This window comes from Cornus florida, unplaced genomic scaffold, assembly GCF_030987335.1.
Source record: "Cornus florida cultivar Cherokee Brave unplaced genomic scaffold, ASM3098733v1 CherokeeBrave_3.0.0_Hap2_Chr07, whole genome shotgun sequence".
NCBI lineage: Eukaryota > Viridiplantae > Streptophyta > Magnoliopsida > Cornales > Cornaceae > Cornus > Cornus florida.
The window spans coordinates 9,668,648-9,689,503 of record NW_026775577.1 but is presented as its reverse complement, the minus strand read 5'-3'; the positions used below and the strand labels follow the sequence as shown (position 1 = coordinate 9,689,503).

At 36.9% G+C, this 20,856-nt stretch overlaps 1 protein-coding gene across 1 annotated transcript in view; it reads right to left on the bottom strand.

The window, feature by feature from the left end:
- LOC132316083 (protein SWEETIE) overlaps window positions 1–16,675 on the bottom strand; it is a 73,104-nt gene extending 56,429 nt beyond the window's left edge. Inside the window, exons 1-8 of the mRNA XM_059814591.1 lie at window positions 16,465–16,675; window positions 15,430–15,637; window positions 11,960–12,066; window positions 10,971–11,207; window positions 10,793–10,882; window positions 10,631–10,715; window positions 4,409–4,473; window positions 3,542–3,646 (exon numbers count right to left, since the gene is read on the bottom strand). Coding sequence (XP_059670574.1) covers window positions 3,542–3,646; window positions 4,409–4,473; window positions 10,631–10,715; window positions 10,793–10,882; window positions 10,971–11,207; window positions 11,960–12,066; window positions 15,430–15,637; window positions 16,465–16,629 — 1,062 coding nt within the window. The 5' untranslated portion in view covers window positions 16,630–16,675. The remainder of the gene's footprint in view (window positions 1–3,541; window positions 3,647–4,408; window positions 4,474–10,630; window positions 10,716–10,792; window positions 10,883–10,970; window positions 11,208–11,959; window positions 12,067–15,429; window positions 15,638–16,464) is intronic.
- Window positions 16,676–20,856: the final 4,181 nt, after the last annotated feature.

The window sequence follows — 20,856 nt, the reverse complement described above, 5'->3', positions numbered from 1 at the left end:
CTCCTTTTAGATTTGAGAACATGTGGCTTCGAGCGGATAATTTCCAGGTCTCTTTGCTTTCTTGGTGGGAGGAGAACCCGGTGGTGGGTACGTCCAGTTTCATTCTTGCAAGCAAGCTTCGACTCCCGAAGAATAAGCTCAAAAGGTGGAATAAGGAGGAGTTTGGGAATTTGGAGTGGAGGAAGAATAGGGCTTTGGCTGATATTGCCGAGATCGATAGAATAGAAGGGAAGGGTGTTCTCTCTGAGTCTCATCGCACTAGGAGAGCAGCTTGTCAGGCAGAATGTGTGGAAATTGCTCTATTGGAGAAAATCTCGTGGCGCCAGAAATCTCGGGCCTTATGGCTTAAAGAGGGGGATCGTAATACCAAGTTTTTTCATAGAACTGCTAATGCTCATAGGAGGGGCAACCATATTGGGCGACTGTGTGTGGATGGTACGGTCTTGTCTACAAAGGAGGAGGTGCAAAATGGTATTGTCTCTTTCTACCAAAGGCTTTATTCTGAGCCTCTTCGATGGAGGCCAAGGCTTGATGACCTTCATTTTGACTCTATCTCTGTTTTGGAAAGGGATGGGCTGGAGGTTCCTTTTTCGGAGGAGGAGGTGCTGAAGGCTCTCAAGAGTTGTAATGGCGATAAGGCTCCAGGCCTCGATGGTTTTACTATGAGATTTTTGCTGGAAAGTTGGGAGGTGGTTAGGCTTGAGATTATGAGCACTTTTCATGAGTTTCATTCCACGGGGAGATTTGAGAAATCACTGAACGCATCCTTTATTGCCCTTATTCCTAAGAAGGGTGGTACTTCAAATGTCAAGGACTTTAGACCAATTAGTCTGATTGGGTGTATCTATAAGATCATTGCGAAAGTCCTTGCGCTTAGGCTGAGGGAGGTGCTTGATGGAGTTGTTTCTAAGTCTCAGAATGCCTTTATTGGGGGTAGACAGATTCTGGACTCGGCTCTCATTGCCAGTGAATGCGTGGATTCTAGACTTAGTAGTGGTGTTCCTGGTGTTCTTTGAAAGCTGGATATCGAAAAAGCCTACGATCATGTCAGTTGGAATTTCCTGTTGTATCTGTTGGAGAGGATGGTTTTTGGTGCGAAATGGAGGAAATGGATTATTACATGTGTTTCCACTGTCAGATTTTTGATTTTGGTTAATGGGTCTCCTACGGGATTCTTTGGTAGTTCTCGAGGTCTGAGGCAGGGGGCCCCTCTTTCCCTATTTTTGTTTATTATTGTTATGGAGGCCCTTAGTAGGCTGATGAGAAGGGCTGTGGATTTGGGGTTTATTAGGGGTTTCAAGTTCGGCCCTGAATCGGTTCAGCAGATGGAGATTTCTCACCTTCTTTTTGCGGATGATACTATTGTTTTCTGTGAGGCAGAGGTGTCCCAGTTGTAGTATTTGAGATGTGTTTTGATTTGTTTTCAAACTGCCTCTGGTCTGAAAGTCAATGTGGGTAAAAGTGTGCTTGTCCCTGTGGGGGAGGTAAAGGATGTGGATTCTCTGGCTGCTGCTTTAGGCTGTGGGACGCAACGCTTCCCTATTTCTTATTTGGGTCTACCGCTGGGGGACTCGGCTAGGAGGGTGGGAAGTTGGGACCCGGTGATTGAGCGGGTCGAGAGAAGATTGGCTGGTTGGAAAAAGCAATATCTCTCCAAGGGTGGAAAAGTCACGTTAGTGAAGAGTGTTTTGTCAAGCCTTCCAACATACTTTCTCTTGCTTTTTAGGATTCCAGCCTCTATTGTGGGAAGACTGGAGATGCTCCAACAGAATTTCCTTTGGGGGGGTCGTGGGGAGGAGTTTAAATATCATCTTGTCAAATGGGATCAGGTTTGTAAGCCTCTTCAGCTTGGTGGTCTCGGAATTAGAACACTGGCCCCCTTTAATAATGCTCTTCTAGGCAAGTGGCTTTGGAGGTTCGGCAATGAAAGACATAGATTATGGAGAAACGTCATTTTTTGTCGTTTTGGGGAGGAGAGGGGGGTGGTCAGCTAGGCCTGTTAGGGCTGCTTATGGTGTGGGGGTGTGGAGGTCCATTGGGAAGGGGTGGGATGAATTCTCCAAACACATTAGATTCAGAGTTCGGAATGGAAGATTTGTCAGGTTTTGGGAGGATTCCTGGTGTGAAGATAGGTCTTTGGCTCTGTTGTTTCCAAGATTGTTTAGGATTGCTGTTGACAAACATGCTATGATTGTTGACTACTATCGTCTTGATAGCGGGACGTTGTCTTGGGATGTGCAATTCAAGCGACCTTTTCAGGATTGGGAGTTGGATGATGTCACTGGCTTGTTGGCCCTTTTGTATAGACAGGAATTGGATGGCACTGGTGTGGATTCCTTGTTTTGGGTGCCTTCTTCTAATGGGACGTTCCAGGTCCGGTCATTCTTTGTGCGCCTCTCTGGGTTTCATGGGTTGCCCTTCCCGTGGAAGACGGTGTGGCTCTCTAAGGCGCCCCTTAGGGTGGCCTTTTTTGTGTGGACTGCAGCTTGGAGTAAGATTCTGACTTTAGACAATTTACGGAAGAGAAGACATATCATTGTTAACCGGTGTTGTCTTTGCAAGTGTTTTAGGGAGTCCGTGGATCATCTTCTGTTGCATTGTCCTGTTGCTTATGAATGTTGGAGTCTTTTGCTTGGTTTGTTTGGCATCCATTAGGTCATGCCTCAGACTTCTCAAGGATTGCTTGATATCTGGAGGGGCCAATGGGTGGAGGCTCAGGCTAGAGACTTCTGGAGGGTGACCCCTCTTTGCGTTTGGTGGAGTCTTTAGAAAGAGCGGAACAGAAGATCTTTTGATGGGAAGGAGTCCTCTATTGGAGAGCTGAAATTTTCTATTATTTGTACCCTTTTTTGTTGGGGTTAGGGGAGGGATTATTCTTCTTTAGAGGACATTGTGGACTTTTTGGGTTCTTTGAGTTCATAAATTCTTTTTGTGTATATCTCGGGACGCGTTCCCCTTTTGAACGCTTTCTAATACATTTTACTTATCAAAAAAAAAAAAACAGCCTACGTCCACGGTTGGAATACGGCGAAAGTTTTTACTATGTGTAAAATTGGAGATTACATGTTTCAGCCCCTCACTCTGTTTCTGTACGAATTTCAGAGTCTCTCTCTTACCCACTCCAAACCCTAAGCGCCCTTATATATCGGCCTACAAGAGACTAATTAGGGTCAAAAAAATTTCCTCAAACCGTCGGGTCATAAGTGGGCCGCAACATGACCCGCCACCAAATTCGGGCCACAACATCACACTTGTTATGTATATGCTCTTCCAATCACAAACAATACGCAGTGGTCTGGCTGAGGCCGCTGAGTAGTTAGAATGGCCCTAATAATAAACTGCTAACTTATTATTCAATTCAACACTGCATACCAATTATTTAGAGTTGATTACAAGAACTATGTTTCATCGTTGTACTCCATCTAAGGTCATAGTGTGATCTTTCACACTGGTTCAGTCACTGGTCCTTGTTTCACATGGCAAATCATGAAGAAAGAAAGAAAGAAAGTTGAAGCTGTAAAATTGATAACTAAGCTTTTACCAGTGATTGTGCATCAATAGACGTATCCACACGAAGCATGTCTATAACCTGCAAAGCAAAGTTTTGAAGCTCGCTATCTGGATGCAGATACTTCAGACGAATGGCCTGTAATATAAATAAATAACAAAACAGAGCATTACTGCCAAAATTGAGAAGTGGGCTGGATGTTTCTAACAATACTTCCAAACCTTATACAATAAGTTGAAATTTTATGGAAATAAAAAGTAAAGAAAATGATAGCAAAACTGCAGATAATGCAGTAATTTAATAACATTGGATAAAAAATGCAGGTCCAAACTATGCATTTCTAGCAACAGCAGTTGCTAATGGAAATGCATAAAAAATGAAATGAATAAAATTTAAACCAAGAGGTCAAAACGGAGAACTATGGAAGATAAATACTGTGACAAGTAACTGCCAAGCAAATACAATAGTTCGTCAATGACTACTAGTTTTACATTTTGAAAGCACTCCACTGATGCAGCAAATTTAGCAATGTTTTTATGTTCAAGCCGGAACTAATGCATTTCCAACCACAACAAGCTCAGCATCTTTGGAAACAAAAGCACACAAACGAAAAACACATTACCTCTCCAAAAGAGGGGAAAAGGTCTTTTAAGTACATTAATCAAAGTGACTAGCAAAACATAGAACAGTTTAACCATGACGAATAACAACAATTTCAAACAACTCTACTATATAATATATCCAAACGCATATACAGAGAGATATATATATATATATATATATATATATATATATATATATATATATTTTGATAGATACGCATATGTACATATATTTATATCCCAAAACTCTCATCCACAGAGGGAAAAATGGGGTACAGGCTGGAATATCAGAAGCTACCTGTAAAAAGAATACCCATGATAATGTCAGGCCAATTCGCATGTCCTTCGACCGAGGTCCACTTGCTGCAATTAAGAAATTGGTGGAAGCGAATAAACATTTACAAGATATTAGGAGGAAGGAAAGGATAACAACGGCTGTGTCCTCTAATGGAATAAATGCTACAAAATAGAAACTCATCAGGATACAAACTGATAAAGCAAAAAAAAAAAAAATAGAAACTCATCATGATACAAAATGATAAAGCAAAAAAAGATTAGGACACGTGTTACCAACTTGTATCAGCCATACCTTCCCAAAAAAAACTTGTATCAGCCACATGCGCATAACATTAATGCATCAGAAACAAGCTAAATTTGCAAAGCACCAACATTTAAGGAGTGAAATATAATAAGGACCAAAAAGAGATGGTTATACCCCCGATTTAATTATATGAAATAAACAGGCCTTGTCGTTATCAGCTCTAGATTTTAAGGAAGGCATTTCTCTTTCCAATCTTGTCTTGCCACTCATTCACCAACATACTCAAAATTGCAATTTATTATAGAATGTTAATTCCTGACTTGCTACACTTCTCAACAGTTAAAATTGTCAGCCTTATGGCAGCCTCTAAAATTATTTCCTTTATACAGACGGAAATTTAAATCATGCCACAATCTACAATGTGATCCAGGAGACCATTTTCAGACCACTATCAAAGCTGGTAGAAGACTGTTTTCGGATTTTTTTTTTTTTTGATAAGTGACTACTTTTGGAATTTATACAAACATCATAGAATCCTTAAAGCCCAATCCTATTCCAATTCCCAAAATTTCCGTACACCAATTTCGCCCATGTAATATTCTCCTCATGGGCGCTGGATGTTAGGGATTTTCGCCCTATTAGCTTGGTGGGTTGCTTTTACAAGTTGATTGCAAAAGTCTTGGCTTCCAGGTTGAGGAAGGTTATGGATGGTGTTATTTCTAATTCTCAGGATGCTTTTGTGGGAGGCCGTCAGATTTTGGATTCAGTTCTTATTGCTAGCGAGGTGTCGACTCCAGATTGAGCAGTGGGGTTCCAGGTGGTTTGTGCAAACTGGATATAGAGAAGGCGTATGATCATGTTAATTGGAATTTCCTCCTCTACTTATTGGAGAGGATGGGGTTTGGTGAGCGAAGGAGGAGACGGATCCATTTTTGTATCTCTAGCGCTCATTTCTCTGTCCTTGTTAATGGTGCTCTGTCAGGGTTTTTCTCTAGTTCGAGGGGATTGAGACAAGGGGATCCGCTTTCTCCTTTCCTTTTCCTTTTTGTGATGGAGGCTCTTAGTAGATTATTGAAGAGGGCTGTTGAGTTGGGGTTTTTGAGAGGTTTTCGGGTGGGCAGAGATGGTGCTAGTCAGTTGGAAATTTCACACTTGATGTTTGCGGATGATACTTTAGTTCTTTGCGATGCTGATGCGTCGCAACTGAGATATTTGAGATGTGTTTTGATTTGGTTCCAAGTTGTTTCTGGGCTTAAGGTGAATGTAGTAAAGAGCGTTCTGGTTCCGGTTGGGGAGGTCCCTGAGATTGAGATGTTTGCTCAGATTCTTGGATGTCGTATTGGCTCTTTCCCCATTTCTTACTTAGGGTTGCCTCTGGGAGCCCCTTCGAGATGTGTGGGGTGCTGGGACCCAGTTGTGGATAGATTTGAGAGGAGACTAGCGGATTGGAAGAAGCAGCATAGTTGTTAAAGGCTCAAGGCGCACAAAAGCGCAAATGCCTCCTGGAGCCTGAGGCGCAAGGCGAGGCGCGCGCCCGACTGAAGCAAGGTGCACATTGGAAAAAAAAAAAACAAAACCCACCTAATAAAGTATTAAAGATGCAATTGTATATAAAAAGATGCAAAAGTCAACTAAATGAATTACTTAAGTTCAATATTCAACATAAAGATGTCAAAGCCAACTAAAAAATACAGAGCTTCAAAACAATATTAACATTTCAATTTTAAAAGGCAAAAAGCAGAATATTATTTCATGCAAAAAACACATGGATTCAGACTATTCAGTGTTAAGTTTGATGTTAATTTGACTTCAATTTGGTGTTACAATTTGATGTAAAAAATGCATTTCCTCAAACAGTCAAACCAATAACATTCTAAGAATGGAACAAATACAGGCATACAATTTGGTTGCATGATTTCATGAGATCCGAAAAAATTTGACTAATACAAAAAATTTCACCATTTGCACCATCGTATATGGGTGTTGTCATGAGACATTTGAGGGAAAAATTAATTATTGAAATTTAAAGCATATTAGTAGTAAAACTGAAACACTACACGACAGTAGAAACCAAAGACTATACAAACCAGGTTAATTAATTCTTGGACAAAGACTAGGACAAATAAGTACTTACAGCTCTAATCTTGATCACTCTAGCAATTTAAGCAAATGTAAGGTATTGTATCAAATATATATATAAAAGTAAAAAGTAAATGCATCCATTTGGATAACTTTATGTATTTGGTTCATAATAAAATAAAAAATAAAAAATAAATAGCAACTGTTATTTTAAGATTAATAAAAAGAAGAAGAAAAATAAAAAATAAAAATTCTGCCAAACTCGACTAGGCCGAGAGAAGAAAAGAAGAAAAGAAGAAAGAAGAAAAGAAGAAGAAGAAAAGAAGAAAAGAAGAAGAATAGAGGGGGAAAAAAAATAAAAAAAGGAGAAGAAAAATAAAAAAAATAAAAAAAAATTCTGCCAAACTCGACTGGGCCGAGAGAAGAAAAGAAGAAGAATAGAGGGAAAAAAAAAAAAAAACTAAAAACTGAGTCGCCGACGAAGAGAAGAGAAGGAAGACTGGAAGAGAGAAGAAGAAGAGGAGGAGGAGGAGGAGGAGAAGTTGGAGAACTTACCGCCGACGCAAATCTGGCAAATCCAACGCAGATCCGAGACCAAGTCATCCTAGTCGTCGCTCTCGCTGCCTGCCTCTGTCTTTGCTTTACTTTACTTTTTTGTTATCTTTTTTTCTTCTTTTTATGTTGTAAGTTGTAACATTTTAACTAATAAAATAATAATATAATAAAAACAATAACAATATAAGAAATAAACAAAGAATAAACAATTAAAAATCCAGCATATTGTGGAGAAAGACTTAATAAACAATCAGGCGCGCCTTTAAAGAGCCTTTCGCCTTGCGCCTGTGCAGAAAAGGCGCACGCCTTATATAACACCTGCGCCTTAAGTCCCTAAAGGCGATGCGATGGCGCCTGGCCTCCGGCGCCTTTGACAACTATGAGAAGCAGTATCTCTCTAAGGAAGGGAGGGTCACTCTGATCAAGAGAACCCTTTCTAGCCTCCCCACTTATTTTATCTCTCTTTCAGATTCCTTCTTCTGTGGCTGAGAGAATTGAGAGGTTGCAGCGCAATTTTCTTTTTTTGGGGGGGGGGGGGGGGGGGGGAGTACCATCTGGTTCGTTGGGAGTAGGTGTGCCGTCCGTTTCGTTGTGGAGGTTTAGGGCTTAGGAGGTAATTGCCTTTCAATAAGGCTCTCCTTGGGAAATGGCTTTGGAGGTTTGGAGTTGAGAGGCATTGGCTTTGGAGGAGAGTTATCGCTTGCAAATTTGGGGAGAGCAGTGGAGGGTGGAGTTCTCTTGAGGTGCGTGACCCTAGGGGGGGTGGGGGTTTGGACCTTCATTCGGAAGGGGTGGGAGGATTTTCGCAATCATGTTCGCTTTCGGATCAGGGATGGTAGGAGGATTAGATTTTGGGAGGATGTTTGGTTTTAGGAGCTTTCTCTTGCTCTCTCTTTCCCTCGGCTCTTCAGGATTGCTTCTCATAGACAGGCATGGTGGTTGACTATTATCATCTTGTTAACGGGAGACTGACTTGGGATGTTCAGTTTAGGAGGCATTTTCAGGATTGGGAGATAGAGGACGTTTCTCGTTTGTTAGAAGTTTTGTATAGCCAGGTGATCACAGTTGGGGATTCAGATGGTTGGCTTTGGGTTCCTAACTCTCAGGGTCGGTTCGAGGTGAGGTCTTTTTTCAGGTGCCTTACAGTTGATGCTCGGGGCCCCTTCCCTTGGAAGTCTATTTGGCATTCTAAGACCCCCCTCAAAGTGGCCTTCTTTGCTTGGACTTCTGTTTTGGGAAAGATTTTAACTCAGGATAATTTGAGGAGGAAGAATCAGGTGGTGGTTAACCGTTGTTACTTGTGCTTGCACGACGAGGAGACAGTTGATCATCTTCTGTTGTACTGCAGTATGGCCAGAGACTGCTGGGTTTTGATGTTTGGTTTGTTTGGAGTTCCCTGGGTTATGCCTTGTTCCACTAGAGGTTGATTGAGGCTTGGAGAGGCTTCTCAGTTAGGACTCTCATTCAAGATGTCTGGAGGGCTACTCCTCTTTGTATTTGGTGGTGCATTTGGCTGGAGAGAAATCGGAGATATTTTGATGGAAAGGAGAACCCTGTCACTTTGCTTAAATTCTCTATTATTTCCACTCTTTTTTGTTGGGTTTTAGGGAGAGATTATAGATCTTTAGAGGAGATTGTTTCTTTTTTGGCCTCTTTAAAGGCTTGAGGCTTTTTTTGGCCTTTGTGTTTCTTTGGGATCCGCTCCCCTTTTGAGCGTTTTTTTATAAAATTTTTACTTATCAAAAAAATATATATTCTCCTCATTCCTCAATGTCATACCTCAGCCATATACCCGAAAGCACTTGATTAAATTGGTGCAAACTCCTCACTCTTAATCCCCAATTCATGATGGAGAACAAACAATATCCCAAGTGACAAGATTGAATTTGAACTTTGAACTCCTCCCTGATAATTTTCCAAAGAAAGTCCCTCTAAAGCTTCTCAAATCTCAACAATGTAGGCCGGAATGGATAAAATAGACATGAAATACATGGGTAAACTCAAAAAGGTACTCATATTAAGAGTAAGTTTGCCTCCTTTAACCAAGCACTGCCTCTTTCACACCCGCTCTACAACCAAGTAGGAAACTGAGGTCACCTTAAACGAAGCACCTAGGTTTCCCTAAATAAGAGGAGGTAAGAAAATTTCACCTTGCAATTACTTATCAAAAAAAAAAAAAAATTCACCTTGCAACCCAAATTCCCAGCAGACCATGCACACCCTCCGCCTCACATACTAGAAAATTCTACTCTTGGCTAACAATTTTATATCTTCTAGGGGCACAACTGCTAATTTCAGAAGGGTGATTGCTTAATTTTAGAAAACAGTATATATTATTGTCATACCTGTGTTATGTTCGATTTGCTTTAGTTTAGTTAGTAAATGTTATATAATGGTATGTCAGGTTACTTTAGTGTTGAACGGTTAAATTGACACCAATAAGTTATCATAGCAGATTAATTGGGTAAAATTGTCTTTTCAGCATCTAATAACCCTGGAAAAAAAACCTTTGAGAAAACCAAACAGCCAAATAATCACTTCTAATGGTGACAGCATTATTGGCAGCTAATGCTAGACAGTTACCTGCAACTTATAAGTGATCACTTTTTATAATCTCTTACCAGCAGTCACTTTTTATATTTTGCAGTTGTGCCAAATGGCTAAATACGCTATTGCTCCATTTGGTAAGAGGGATGGAAAAATGGATGTAAGAGAGAGCAGGAAGGAGGGACGAGGCATCCCTACGGAAACGGTAGTGGTCCCTCTCTTTTTTTGGTTGGAAGGAAGGGAAGGAAAGAGGATGCTATTATTATTCTACCAATATACCTTAATATGTATAAATTGAATACTTAAATGAGTGTAAGAATGTCTTTTTACTTTTATCTAACAATTATCCTTTTTGTCTCTCCTCTTCCTCCCTCTTTTGGATGGAAGCAAAATAGTGGGCCTAGAGGGATGCCTCATCCCTCCTCCCATCCTACCCCTCTTCCTCTCCCTTCTACCAAATAATGGAAGCTTGCTCCATCCCCCCTCTCTCCCCTCCCTTCCCCTTCCTTTCCTACTGCCAAATGTAGCATAGATGTCAACGTATGAACAATTATTCTATAAATTTCTTAATAATGAATCTTATCTAAGATATGAACTCTTTACACAATCCAAAAGAACTAGTTGCTTTTTCAAGGCTTTTAGGGACCTAACAAAAATGTCTAGAACTCAAAATAAACTACCTAGAGAAGATAATGAACGTCAATACTTTTAACTCGTGTGTGAATTCCAATCAGCAAACAATAGGATTAGTCCAATCCTTCAAGTAAGGGCAGGATTATAGTCCAGAAAGAATCATACCTTTCATGAAGGGCGATGCTAAATGCCTCTGCAAACCCCCTTCAAGTTTCTTCAGAGTAAAGGGACCTTTTCCCCTTGGTTGAACCTAGTAAGAATAATAAACAATGAGAAGACACCAAAAAAGAATAGAATGTGAACTGATACCAAGAGAGAGAAAAATACCTGTGCCTCAGGATTCATTCCGAGAGCAAGTAGTGCACCCAAAGCTTCAGCAAAGGCATCCCGAACAGATGAAACAGGATCCTCAAGGGCCTAATAAGAAAAGCAGAATTGAAGATGAGAAATTGGTTTTTCAAAAAAGGAAGAACAAGAAAATTACAGGAAAAGAGACTCAACCTACTTTGACACAATAGGAGGCAGAATTGTCAAGCTCCCCAACTCCTAAACCCGGTCCACCAATGTTCGCAAATGCCTTCAGACATCTTGCAGCAGCTATTCTAACCATAAAAGATTTATCTCCAACAGCAAACCGCATTATGAGACGAAATGCCTCTGTATATGCTGAAGAAGCAGCATTACCACCTGAGCCTTCCAAAGCATTCTGAAGCATATTCAATGCTTCCAGCCTCACAAATTCCTGTAGTGATAAGTAGTAAAAATGGATATAAACAATCCATATAAAGTAATATACTGAAAATAAGAAAACAAAAATCATCATGTATTAATAATTATCAGTTTCTTGAACCAGGAAAGTGTACTCAGTTCATCAAGTTCATGTTTCAACAGCCATAATTCTAATTCCCACCAGTATCCAGTTGGCTGCTGAAGCACCTCAAACCTTCTAGATTTTTTAAGGCAGACACTTCTGGCAAGTAAAAGGCCAACCATTCTTGTGGCATAACAATAGTTGCAAGTTTTTACTTTGAGTCTTGGGGGAAAAAACAAACTATCTTCACAAATAACAAATTGACCAAGACAGCCATCCAATTAATGATGGGGCACTTTGAAAATTTATGACCACCACATTCTCATCAAGATACTTGTACAATCTTATACGACCCTCAAATTCTTTATGACCTCAAATTCTTTAAGAACAGCAACTGCTAATTCTCCATGGATATCTGCTATGCTAGGTCTGCCACATACAGAACATTATGTTTTTTCGATAGGTAAGTAGTAACCACACACACACCCAAGCGCCTCCAAGGCTTGAACTCTAGACCTCCCCTTTGGGGAGTAAGAGCCGGTACCGCTGGGCCACTTGGCCTTTTAGTGCCACATACAGAACATAAAGCTTAAATTTCTAATATTAAATTACGAAAATGGCATGAGAGTATGAAATAACAGAATACTATAAAAAAGAAATAGTTTCAATTTGCAAAGGATTACCTCACCAAACTTCATCAATTTTGTCACAATAATAGTTGTTTCGAGTAATCCAGAAGTAATTCTTCTCCCAAAATGGTGATATAATTCTCCCAAGCATTGTACAGCACCTAGAAATTTGCTCTCAGAAAATCATCAATAGAACATAAACGAAAAAATCAGGATTTCAATCACATAAATGATAATTATATCAATTTAGTGTGTATCTTTGGATAAGTGCTCAAACTCCTGCATAGAGATCAAATTAAATGAATAAAAGATTCCTTCGTACCAATTGTTCCCATTTAAACACCACTAAAAAGGATGTTATTGATACCATTCCTAGTTACTTTTCACAACTTGATACCATTCGGAGAATTGCTCCTTTGACTGCTACCCGTGCCCAAGATCCAAAAACAAGTAATCATTAAAAATTCAAAGCTTATAGACAGTCCTTAAGTACCCCCATTAACAACAAGTCCTCACATCAGGCTTGGAAACAGTTTTGGACACCCTTATTACTGGCAAATCCCAGTTCACCATACATATAGTTAGAGGTCTCACTCAAAAATCCAGCTATAAAGCCTGAGCATTTTCCAAATGATAATTCAGCTGAACTTAACTCAACAAAGTCAAGTCCTTTTCTGACTACTTATGCTTGGTTACATATTTACATAGTTCATAGACAAATAAACAATCTCTAGGTGGCAACACCACTAAAAACTGTGACCACACCACTCAAGAAGGGCACTTCTCCAATCTGACAATCTTTATTCTGATTCCGCACTCCCTCCCTTCTAGATAATCAATCAAAGATACCATGATTAAACTTAAAAGAGTTCTTGTCTATCACCTATAAGAAATAAATGTATTCTTTGTAAATCAATTTTCATTATACTCTCGTTTTCTGGTATTATTCATATTATTCATATATTATGTCCTAGTCTTTCTTAAGCCAGACATTTGGTTTCGAAGGTACCTCTTCGTAGATCTAATATCGACTTATATCCTACTTTTCAACTAAAACTATGCCATCTACAAAAGGCTATGTTACATGGCTCTTTAGAAATCCCTTAAGTACCCGCTTCGGACATGATTCTCAGACATTGGCATGTGATTTGTCAACACATGATTGGACATGCACCTAACAAACATATCCAACAATTCGAGATTATTATATAATTATATATGAAAGTCTTTTACTATGTTCCTTTTGTTTCAAATGAGTGAAAACATTATTTTACTCTAAATAAATATAGGAAAAAATAAAAGACTAAAGACTTGAATATTTCACTATTCCCATATCCTTGGGTTTGAGGATTTGATAATTCCAGCGATTAGATACATACTCGCACCCGACGCAAGTATTTGTGAAAGGCATGCACCATAGAACATCATCTTCAACATGCCCAATTATATTCATCCATATCGATGGAAAACAAGAGCTCAATGTTGATCCTTGATTAAGGTTATGTCGTTTCTTCTCCCACTACTCTCATGCTAACTACTACTCCGCCTGATCAAGACCTCAATTTTACAAAAACCCACCACATTACCTCCCTATGGACACCCTATCATATGTTTTTCCTTTTAAGTTAATTAGTAGGATCATGGCTCTTTCTTCTTTTTTTCTCTTTTTCCCCTCTAGACTTTCACATTAATCATTTAAGCAGGAACTCAACTTCCATAGGCAATCTCCCAGATATAAAACCAAATTTGATCATCATATACAAAATTGACGTTCAAACACCATTTTGATGTCTTTCATTGCTAAGACACTCTTTCCCAATGTTCGTCCCAAAATGATACTTCATGAAACCTTAATGAGAATCCTCGCTTTTTCAAGAACCTTTATAATCAATCAAAAATGCCTTATAACCTTAAAGATTTTTCTTTTGTGGTCATTCATGACTGGGTATTACTAACTCACGATCCAGTTTAGAAGGCCTTAAGAACTTTATGTCATGATATTCACATGCAAGATGAGCAAAAAGAGAATGGACTTATATTGTTTAAATGTCACTTTCTCTTGTTCATTACGGTAGCTCTTAATAATAATTTTTATTTGGCTTGATAAGTTCTAAACACACTCACACCTTTTCTCATGAACGAGAAAAGAAGAATCTATTGAGAGGGCACCAGATGAGAATTTCCATTAAGTTTGGCTATTATTGAATTCAATGCTTGATGAAATTATTCTTTCAAGGCTTCGGAAGGTAGCAAGACAGTCAGTTCTAAAAGTGTGCTTTCTTGAAGGAGATCTAGAAATGTTATTTCAAACTTAGCCAATGCCAATCACATCACCAAAAGCATATTCTTCCCTAAATTTCAAGATTCACTTTCATCACATGAGTGGCCTATGCAATGCAGGAAGCACTAGGAAACTTAAAATAGTCCAGCCTGCAATTAATTTACTGGTGGACTTAAGCCAAGAAAAATGCTATAGCTTTATGGTTTAAAAGTGTGGAAGAAGGGTAGAAGAAATTATGAAATAGAAATGGGTTTAAATCAGCTTGCCTTAGAAAATTATAGGTTGTTGGTAATTCTGGACTGCAACAATTTCAGGGTTTCTACGGGTTAAATTGAAAGCAAAAACACAGGAGAAAAAGTTAGAGTTGACAAGAACTTGATAAGATAGGATGCTGAGGTGAAATCTTGGCTGTTCTAAATTGTATACCATAAAAGTAGATAACAATTAAAGAGGGAGGAGTAAAAGAAGTGGACCTTTAAGACTCACCCAATAAGGTTAGGTTTCATCACATGTAGTGCAATCTCAAATTTTCACAACTCAATGCTATTGAAAGTGGAAAATCGAAAAAGGTGACAAACGCCAATAAGAGTGCTCCGGAACAGCCAATTTAACCACTTAAAATGTTTGCGATACCTTATATTATAGCACATCCAAGTCCCAAGTCCCAATTCCCGTCACTATCTAACCACCACAAATTATTGAAACCAAAAATCCAATGGAAAGGCCTACAGGAGCTATTGATGGCATGGCAAGGCAAGGCTATATTCAGATTCATGTGAAACAAAATTTATGGCAAATTATGAAACACGCCCAACTCAGCAGGCCTCTAAAATAGACTGTCAATTTGGTGTGACACATCAACTTCAGCAGACCTCAACTTCAATAACTACCACAAACAGCAAGCACACAGAGAGCACTGTAGCCTATAGGTGCTATCCCCAGCTCAAACAACAGTTACGTCAAGATGGATAAACCTAAATTATAACCCTAAATTATAGACTCAACTAAACTGTCCAGATCAGTTCCATAGGCAGAAGCTGAATAAATTCATAACATGCCTTCCATGATGGTTCTAGTTGCACACAGGAAATCAGATTATAGTAAAACACAAATCTGAACAATAACTAAACAGTAAAATCATAATTCAGTTAATCTTGTCCATCACCCTAACAACTCCACAGCAACACAAACAGTTAAAAATTAACCATATCTAACAAGAAATTATGATATTTGTTTTACTAACCAACAACTCGCAGAGGCTCGCTTTTCTTCCCATCAGAGAGAAACCCTTGAAGGCTGCTCGCTCTCGAGTAAATCGAAATACCATCTCCCTTCATTATAATCCTCGCCATAGCCACCGAAGCCAAATGACGAACAGGCCGACGGGCACCCAGAGTAAGCAGAGAATGAAGTGCGTCCTCACATTTCCTTTGCCACAAAAGTATAGATTCCTAAAATTTCCAAATCAAAAAATAAAAAAGAAATATATAGAACTCCATATTGCAAAATATAAATATATAAAAATTGCTTCTTGAAATCAACTAAATTCAAAATCAAATTTTGAATGAATAAAGTAAATCAATGAAGACAACAACAGCCGTCAGAATGAACAAAATGTGGAACCAAACTAAATTCAAAATCAACTTAATTGCTTCTTGAAATCAACTATATTCAAAATTTTAAAAATGTGGAATGAAAAAAGTAAATCAATGAACTCAACAACTGCCGTCGGAATGAACAAAATGTGGAATCAAACTAAATTCAAAATCAACTCAATTGCTTCTTGAAATCAATTATTTTCAAAATAAAAAAAATGTGGAATGAAAAAGTAAATCAATGAACTCAACAACTGCCGCCGGAATGAACAAAATGTGGAATCAAACTAAATTCAAAATCAACTCAATTGCTTCTTGAAATCAACTATTTTAAAAATAAAAAAATGTGGAATGAATAAAGTAAAGCAATAAACTCAACAACTGCTGCCGGAATGAAAATTCAGTACAACCAAAAATGACAGTATCTTGATATTAGCCGATCTCATACTCAATGTCATATATTTAATCCACCCAATAGTAACTAGATTGCAGTTATCAAGATTTAATAATAAAAAAATAAAACCTTCATTAATCTAAGAGAATTATAAAACCAAACAGTTATGAAACAAATGTGAAGCGTATTTGGAACAAGATCAAAATGGAAGACAAAGAAAGACAGTAAAAGCAGTGAAGATCTAAAGACAGAGAATAAATGCGAGGAGAGAGAGAGAGAGAATGGAAACCTTAGGTTCGTCGTCGATGGCAGAGATGAGATCGGAGAGGAGATCGAAGCAGAGAAGGGCGTCAGGAGAAGTGTGAGCTGCGGAGGCGACAATTGACTCCAACTGTGCCACCAACACTCCGAATCTTGATAAAGGTACGTTCTCTCTCACAAAGTTCTTCGCCATCGAAGTAGCAGAGATAGAGACACTGGTTCGTGTGATGAAGAACAGACCGACAGGTCCGAAATAAATGTGTTTCTCGTATTAGTTTCGTTATAAAGGTTTGTTGACGAATCCAGTTTAGTCGGGTCTATTGAACCGACTAAAATTGGTCAGGGTCATACTGGATCCGAGTATGACCCATATTCACTAATGCAAGAGACCATATTCTTTATTATGATGTGTTACGATGTAATGAGTTGCACTAGCCTTCCGAATTTCTGAACAATACAAATTAAGTTTTTATACATAAATTTTATACAATTAGAAAATTTTCAATTATCAGTTCTATAAATCTAAACCAAATATGCTCACAATTTTTTTAAAATGATTTTTAATAATTCAAAATTTTTAAAACTATAATTTTTAATAATTCAAAATTTTTAAAACTATAATTTTTAATAATTCAAAATTTTTAAAACTATAATTTTTAATAATTCAAAATTTTTAAAACTATTTTCAAACAATTACAAAGGAAATAAAAATTTAAAAAAAAAAACTTTATTTAACAGCCAAGTTTTTGCAGATTTTTCATATCTAAAAATAAGAAAATATTCTCAGAAAACTTAACTAAGCACATTCTTTAATTCTTTTCGCCAAACTTTATGTACAAAAAAATCCAAACTACTTTACTTCTATTATATGAATTATATTTTTCCAATTGGCAATATATAGACTTTGTTAAGTTTATGTTATCAAATCTTTCTTTATTAACTCCATTCGTGTTAATCCACAAACGTATCCCAATAGAATTTAGAGGCATGTCCCTCTAAATTTTGGGTTTCTAAAATTATCTTTTTATTTTTTCTTTATTTTCCATTTTACTATTCAAATTCCTTAAATTTCCTTAAAAGAAAAAGTCAAAATTGCATTGTTGAAACACTTAACTTTTTTCCTTTTAAAGTTCTCTAATTTTTCTTTTATTTTTCTTTTTCTACTTCTAGTTTCTTAAAATTCTTCTTTTAACTTGCATATTTGAATAATTTTCTTCTTCTTCTTTTTAATTTTATATTTGCTATCTTATATATATATTGCACCGTCAGCGTCACTTGAAATCATGGCTCAATTTTTATTTTATGTGTAAAACAATATACAAATCAATAAAAACTCATAATTGACGCAAAACTGCACTAATTTAACTTGGGAGGAATGAAAAAGATCTTTGACCAAAATTAAATCTACAAGAAAATACTTACTCGGTTAACATCAAATTTCCATGTGATATTTTAAGTTCCTATTTCGTTTCCTATTCACATTCTCTAAAAGAATTTAGTAATTTTTCAATTTCAAATGGAGGTTGAGTATAGAAACAATAGTGATTCTCTGGAAAGGAAAAAATAAATAAATAAATAAATAAATCATTTCTGTTTAACCGTAAAAAAAAAAGAGTAAGGACTGTTTTTAAAAATTTTAGATATGCATCTAAAGTAAAATGATTTTCAGTAAATTGTTAGACATACTTTTTTAATTGGTCAATTATACAATAAATAAGAAAGTGGAGCCCTCCATTTAGTTGTATTTGGAATAAATAACTAATTAAAAATTATTTAATTAGTAATTCACTATAAATATTTGATGTAAGTATCCCTACTCGTCTCTAAATTATATTGAGCCACTTTGACCGGAAAGACTGAAGGATGTTATCAAGAGGACCCAAGAATTATCCTATTTTTAATAACTAACTTAATGATACTTTCCATGCATATGTTTCACCTAAAAAAGAACCTTGTCCTTTGTTTTATCAACCTAGCATTTATGACTATATTTTGGTCAAAACATCCGACACAAGAAATATATAAACTACATATAATTCACAGCGGGCAACGATAAGAAGCAGGACATGACACCACCAAAAAACAAGCATATTCAATTCAACCGTTAAAAATTAAGGTAATCAAATTAAACCCATACCATAATTTTCCCAAACCGTAAATAATCATCATCAGAAATTAAATCAGATCCAACAAGAAAATCCAATTAAAATAAAATTCCTAAATCCTAAAATTGTGTAAGTACCATGCTATTAATATGTAAAAGTAGCATGGCATGAGAATCCAAAATCTAAAATTTAGTAGTAGTTTGGAAAATAAATTAACTAGTGTAACTCTTCGGCATGAGAATCCAAAATTAAGTAGTAGTTCAGAAAATACATTAACTAGTATAACTCCTCGGGCTTCACGTCAGTTTTTTTTTGGCAGGGTCATCAAGGATAAATCTTTTCCAGTGCCATTATCCTCCACACCAAATTGATTGGCTAAAACCATGTAGTTTAAATGATGAATTTTTTTATTTTCTTTTCTTTTTTTTTATATGCATATTATGGATTTACTCCACGTATTATATAATAATAATTATAATAATAATAATATAAATTCATTTATATTGCATGATTGCTAGTTAAATATGCATGATGATTGGTTAAAAAGTTATATTTTAACCCATGTAAGATTTATAATTGTATAAGAAGTTAAAGTAAAAACACACCATCCATATATTTCAAATCCCAATTGAACCTTCTCTTTTTATTGGAAAGAGGTGATACACCCTTATTTTTGTAAGATTTATCATTTGAGATATTGGATTTGTAAGATTTATCATTTGAGATATTGGAGAAAATTAAACACATGACAATTAGGTTAATGGTTTGATATTGAGCAGCTTACTTGTTTGTAATCGACTGCAACGTTGACAACTCTCTACATGTATACACATGACATAGTAATATAACATCGGGCGTGGAAACTATACTTACTAAGAAAAAAATATTAAAAAATAGTAAAAATAATTTAATCTATTATTTTTCAGCAAATTATTTTACACGCCCGATGTACTCACCTAAATTTTTGCCAAATACTAAAAATTAAAAAATATATTTTACTTAAAAAATAAGATATTTATATTGAAACAAACTGAACTATATAAATTGAAGGAATATAGTTCTTAAACTGATTTTTCAAACCTATTTCTTTGTATTCCTTTAATGTAGTCCATAGAATTGGCACTTGAACCCATCTACTATGTTACATTAATAAAACCTTGAATCCATTCAATTAAAATTACATGTTTAATACTAAGTAACATTTTTGGCATTAACTGTTTGAAACTTTGACAAAAAAAATAAAAATAAAAAATAAAATTAAAGCTAAGTACTAGAAACGTTTGGTTGTTACTTTTTAGTCTGGAACAATCCATTAGAATCCAAAATCTAAAACTATTTAGTAGCTAGCAGATCTATGAATAGGAGATGTTATGAAAGTATTTACGGGACCTAAATTATCAACGGACTATTCTCGAGAAGAGAGGAGCCGTGGTGGTTCCCCCGGACAGCCCGGATCACACAAGTGAATTGAAAGTTGGATCTACATTGAATCTCACCTGAATCGTCCCATCTATCCTTGTGAGGAAAAGTTTGGTTTCAAACCCCGATTCAAACAGGAGGAGTACGCCATGCTAATGTGCCTTGGATGATCCACATTTCAGGGTCATGCGCTGATGAGCACATTGAACTTATGAGATGATAAAATATAGCAAAAGCTATACCAAGAATTGGTTCATGTAGAAATGCACGTATTGGTTCATGTAAGAATGTGCGTAGAATACCAAAGGGGGTTATTCATGTTCAAGCAAGTTTCAATAATACCATTGTGACTATTACAGATGTACGGTTGGTCCTCTGCCTATAGTTGTGGGTTTAGGGGTACAAGAAAGGGGACACTTTTTGCTGCTCAAATTGCAACAGGAAATGTTATTCGTACAGTTTCTTTATTCTTCTTCTTTAACGTCTGCAGCCTTTGGGTTACCGTCGTCCACAACGATGATCTTTCGTAATTAACATGGGATGAAATCATTATAAATGTTCCTAATAAGTTATATAGATAAGAATGTAAAAAGATAATTCAACCGCTCCTCTACATCGTAGGGCCTGCTTGTGTCGCGCTCTCCACCTAATGGGTCTTCCTTTTCAACCCAACCCTTGTATAAGGAGCGAGCCTTGTATCTTTGACGTAACGGGACGGGGAATCCCTCTAACCGACCCCTCCTTAGGGTTCAGACTTTTCAAATAACTAACATAAACTAGCGAAACACAAAGAATCAGAGACAAAGAAAGTGTGTTTGAAAATTTGACAAAAAAAAAAAAAAAAAAAAAATTAAAGCTAAGTACTAGAAAGCGTTTGGTTGTCACTTTTTAGTCTG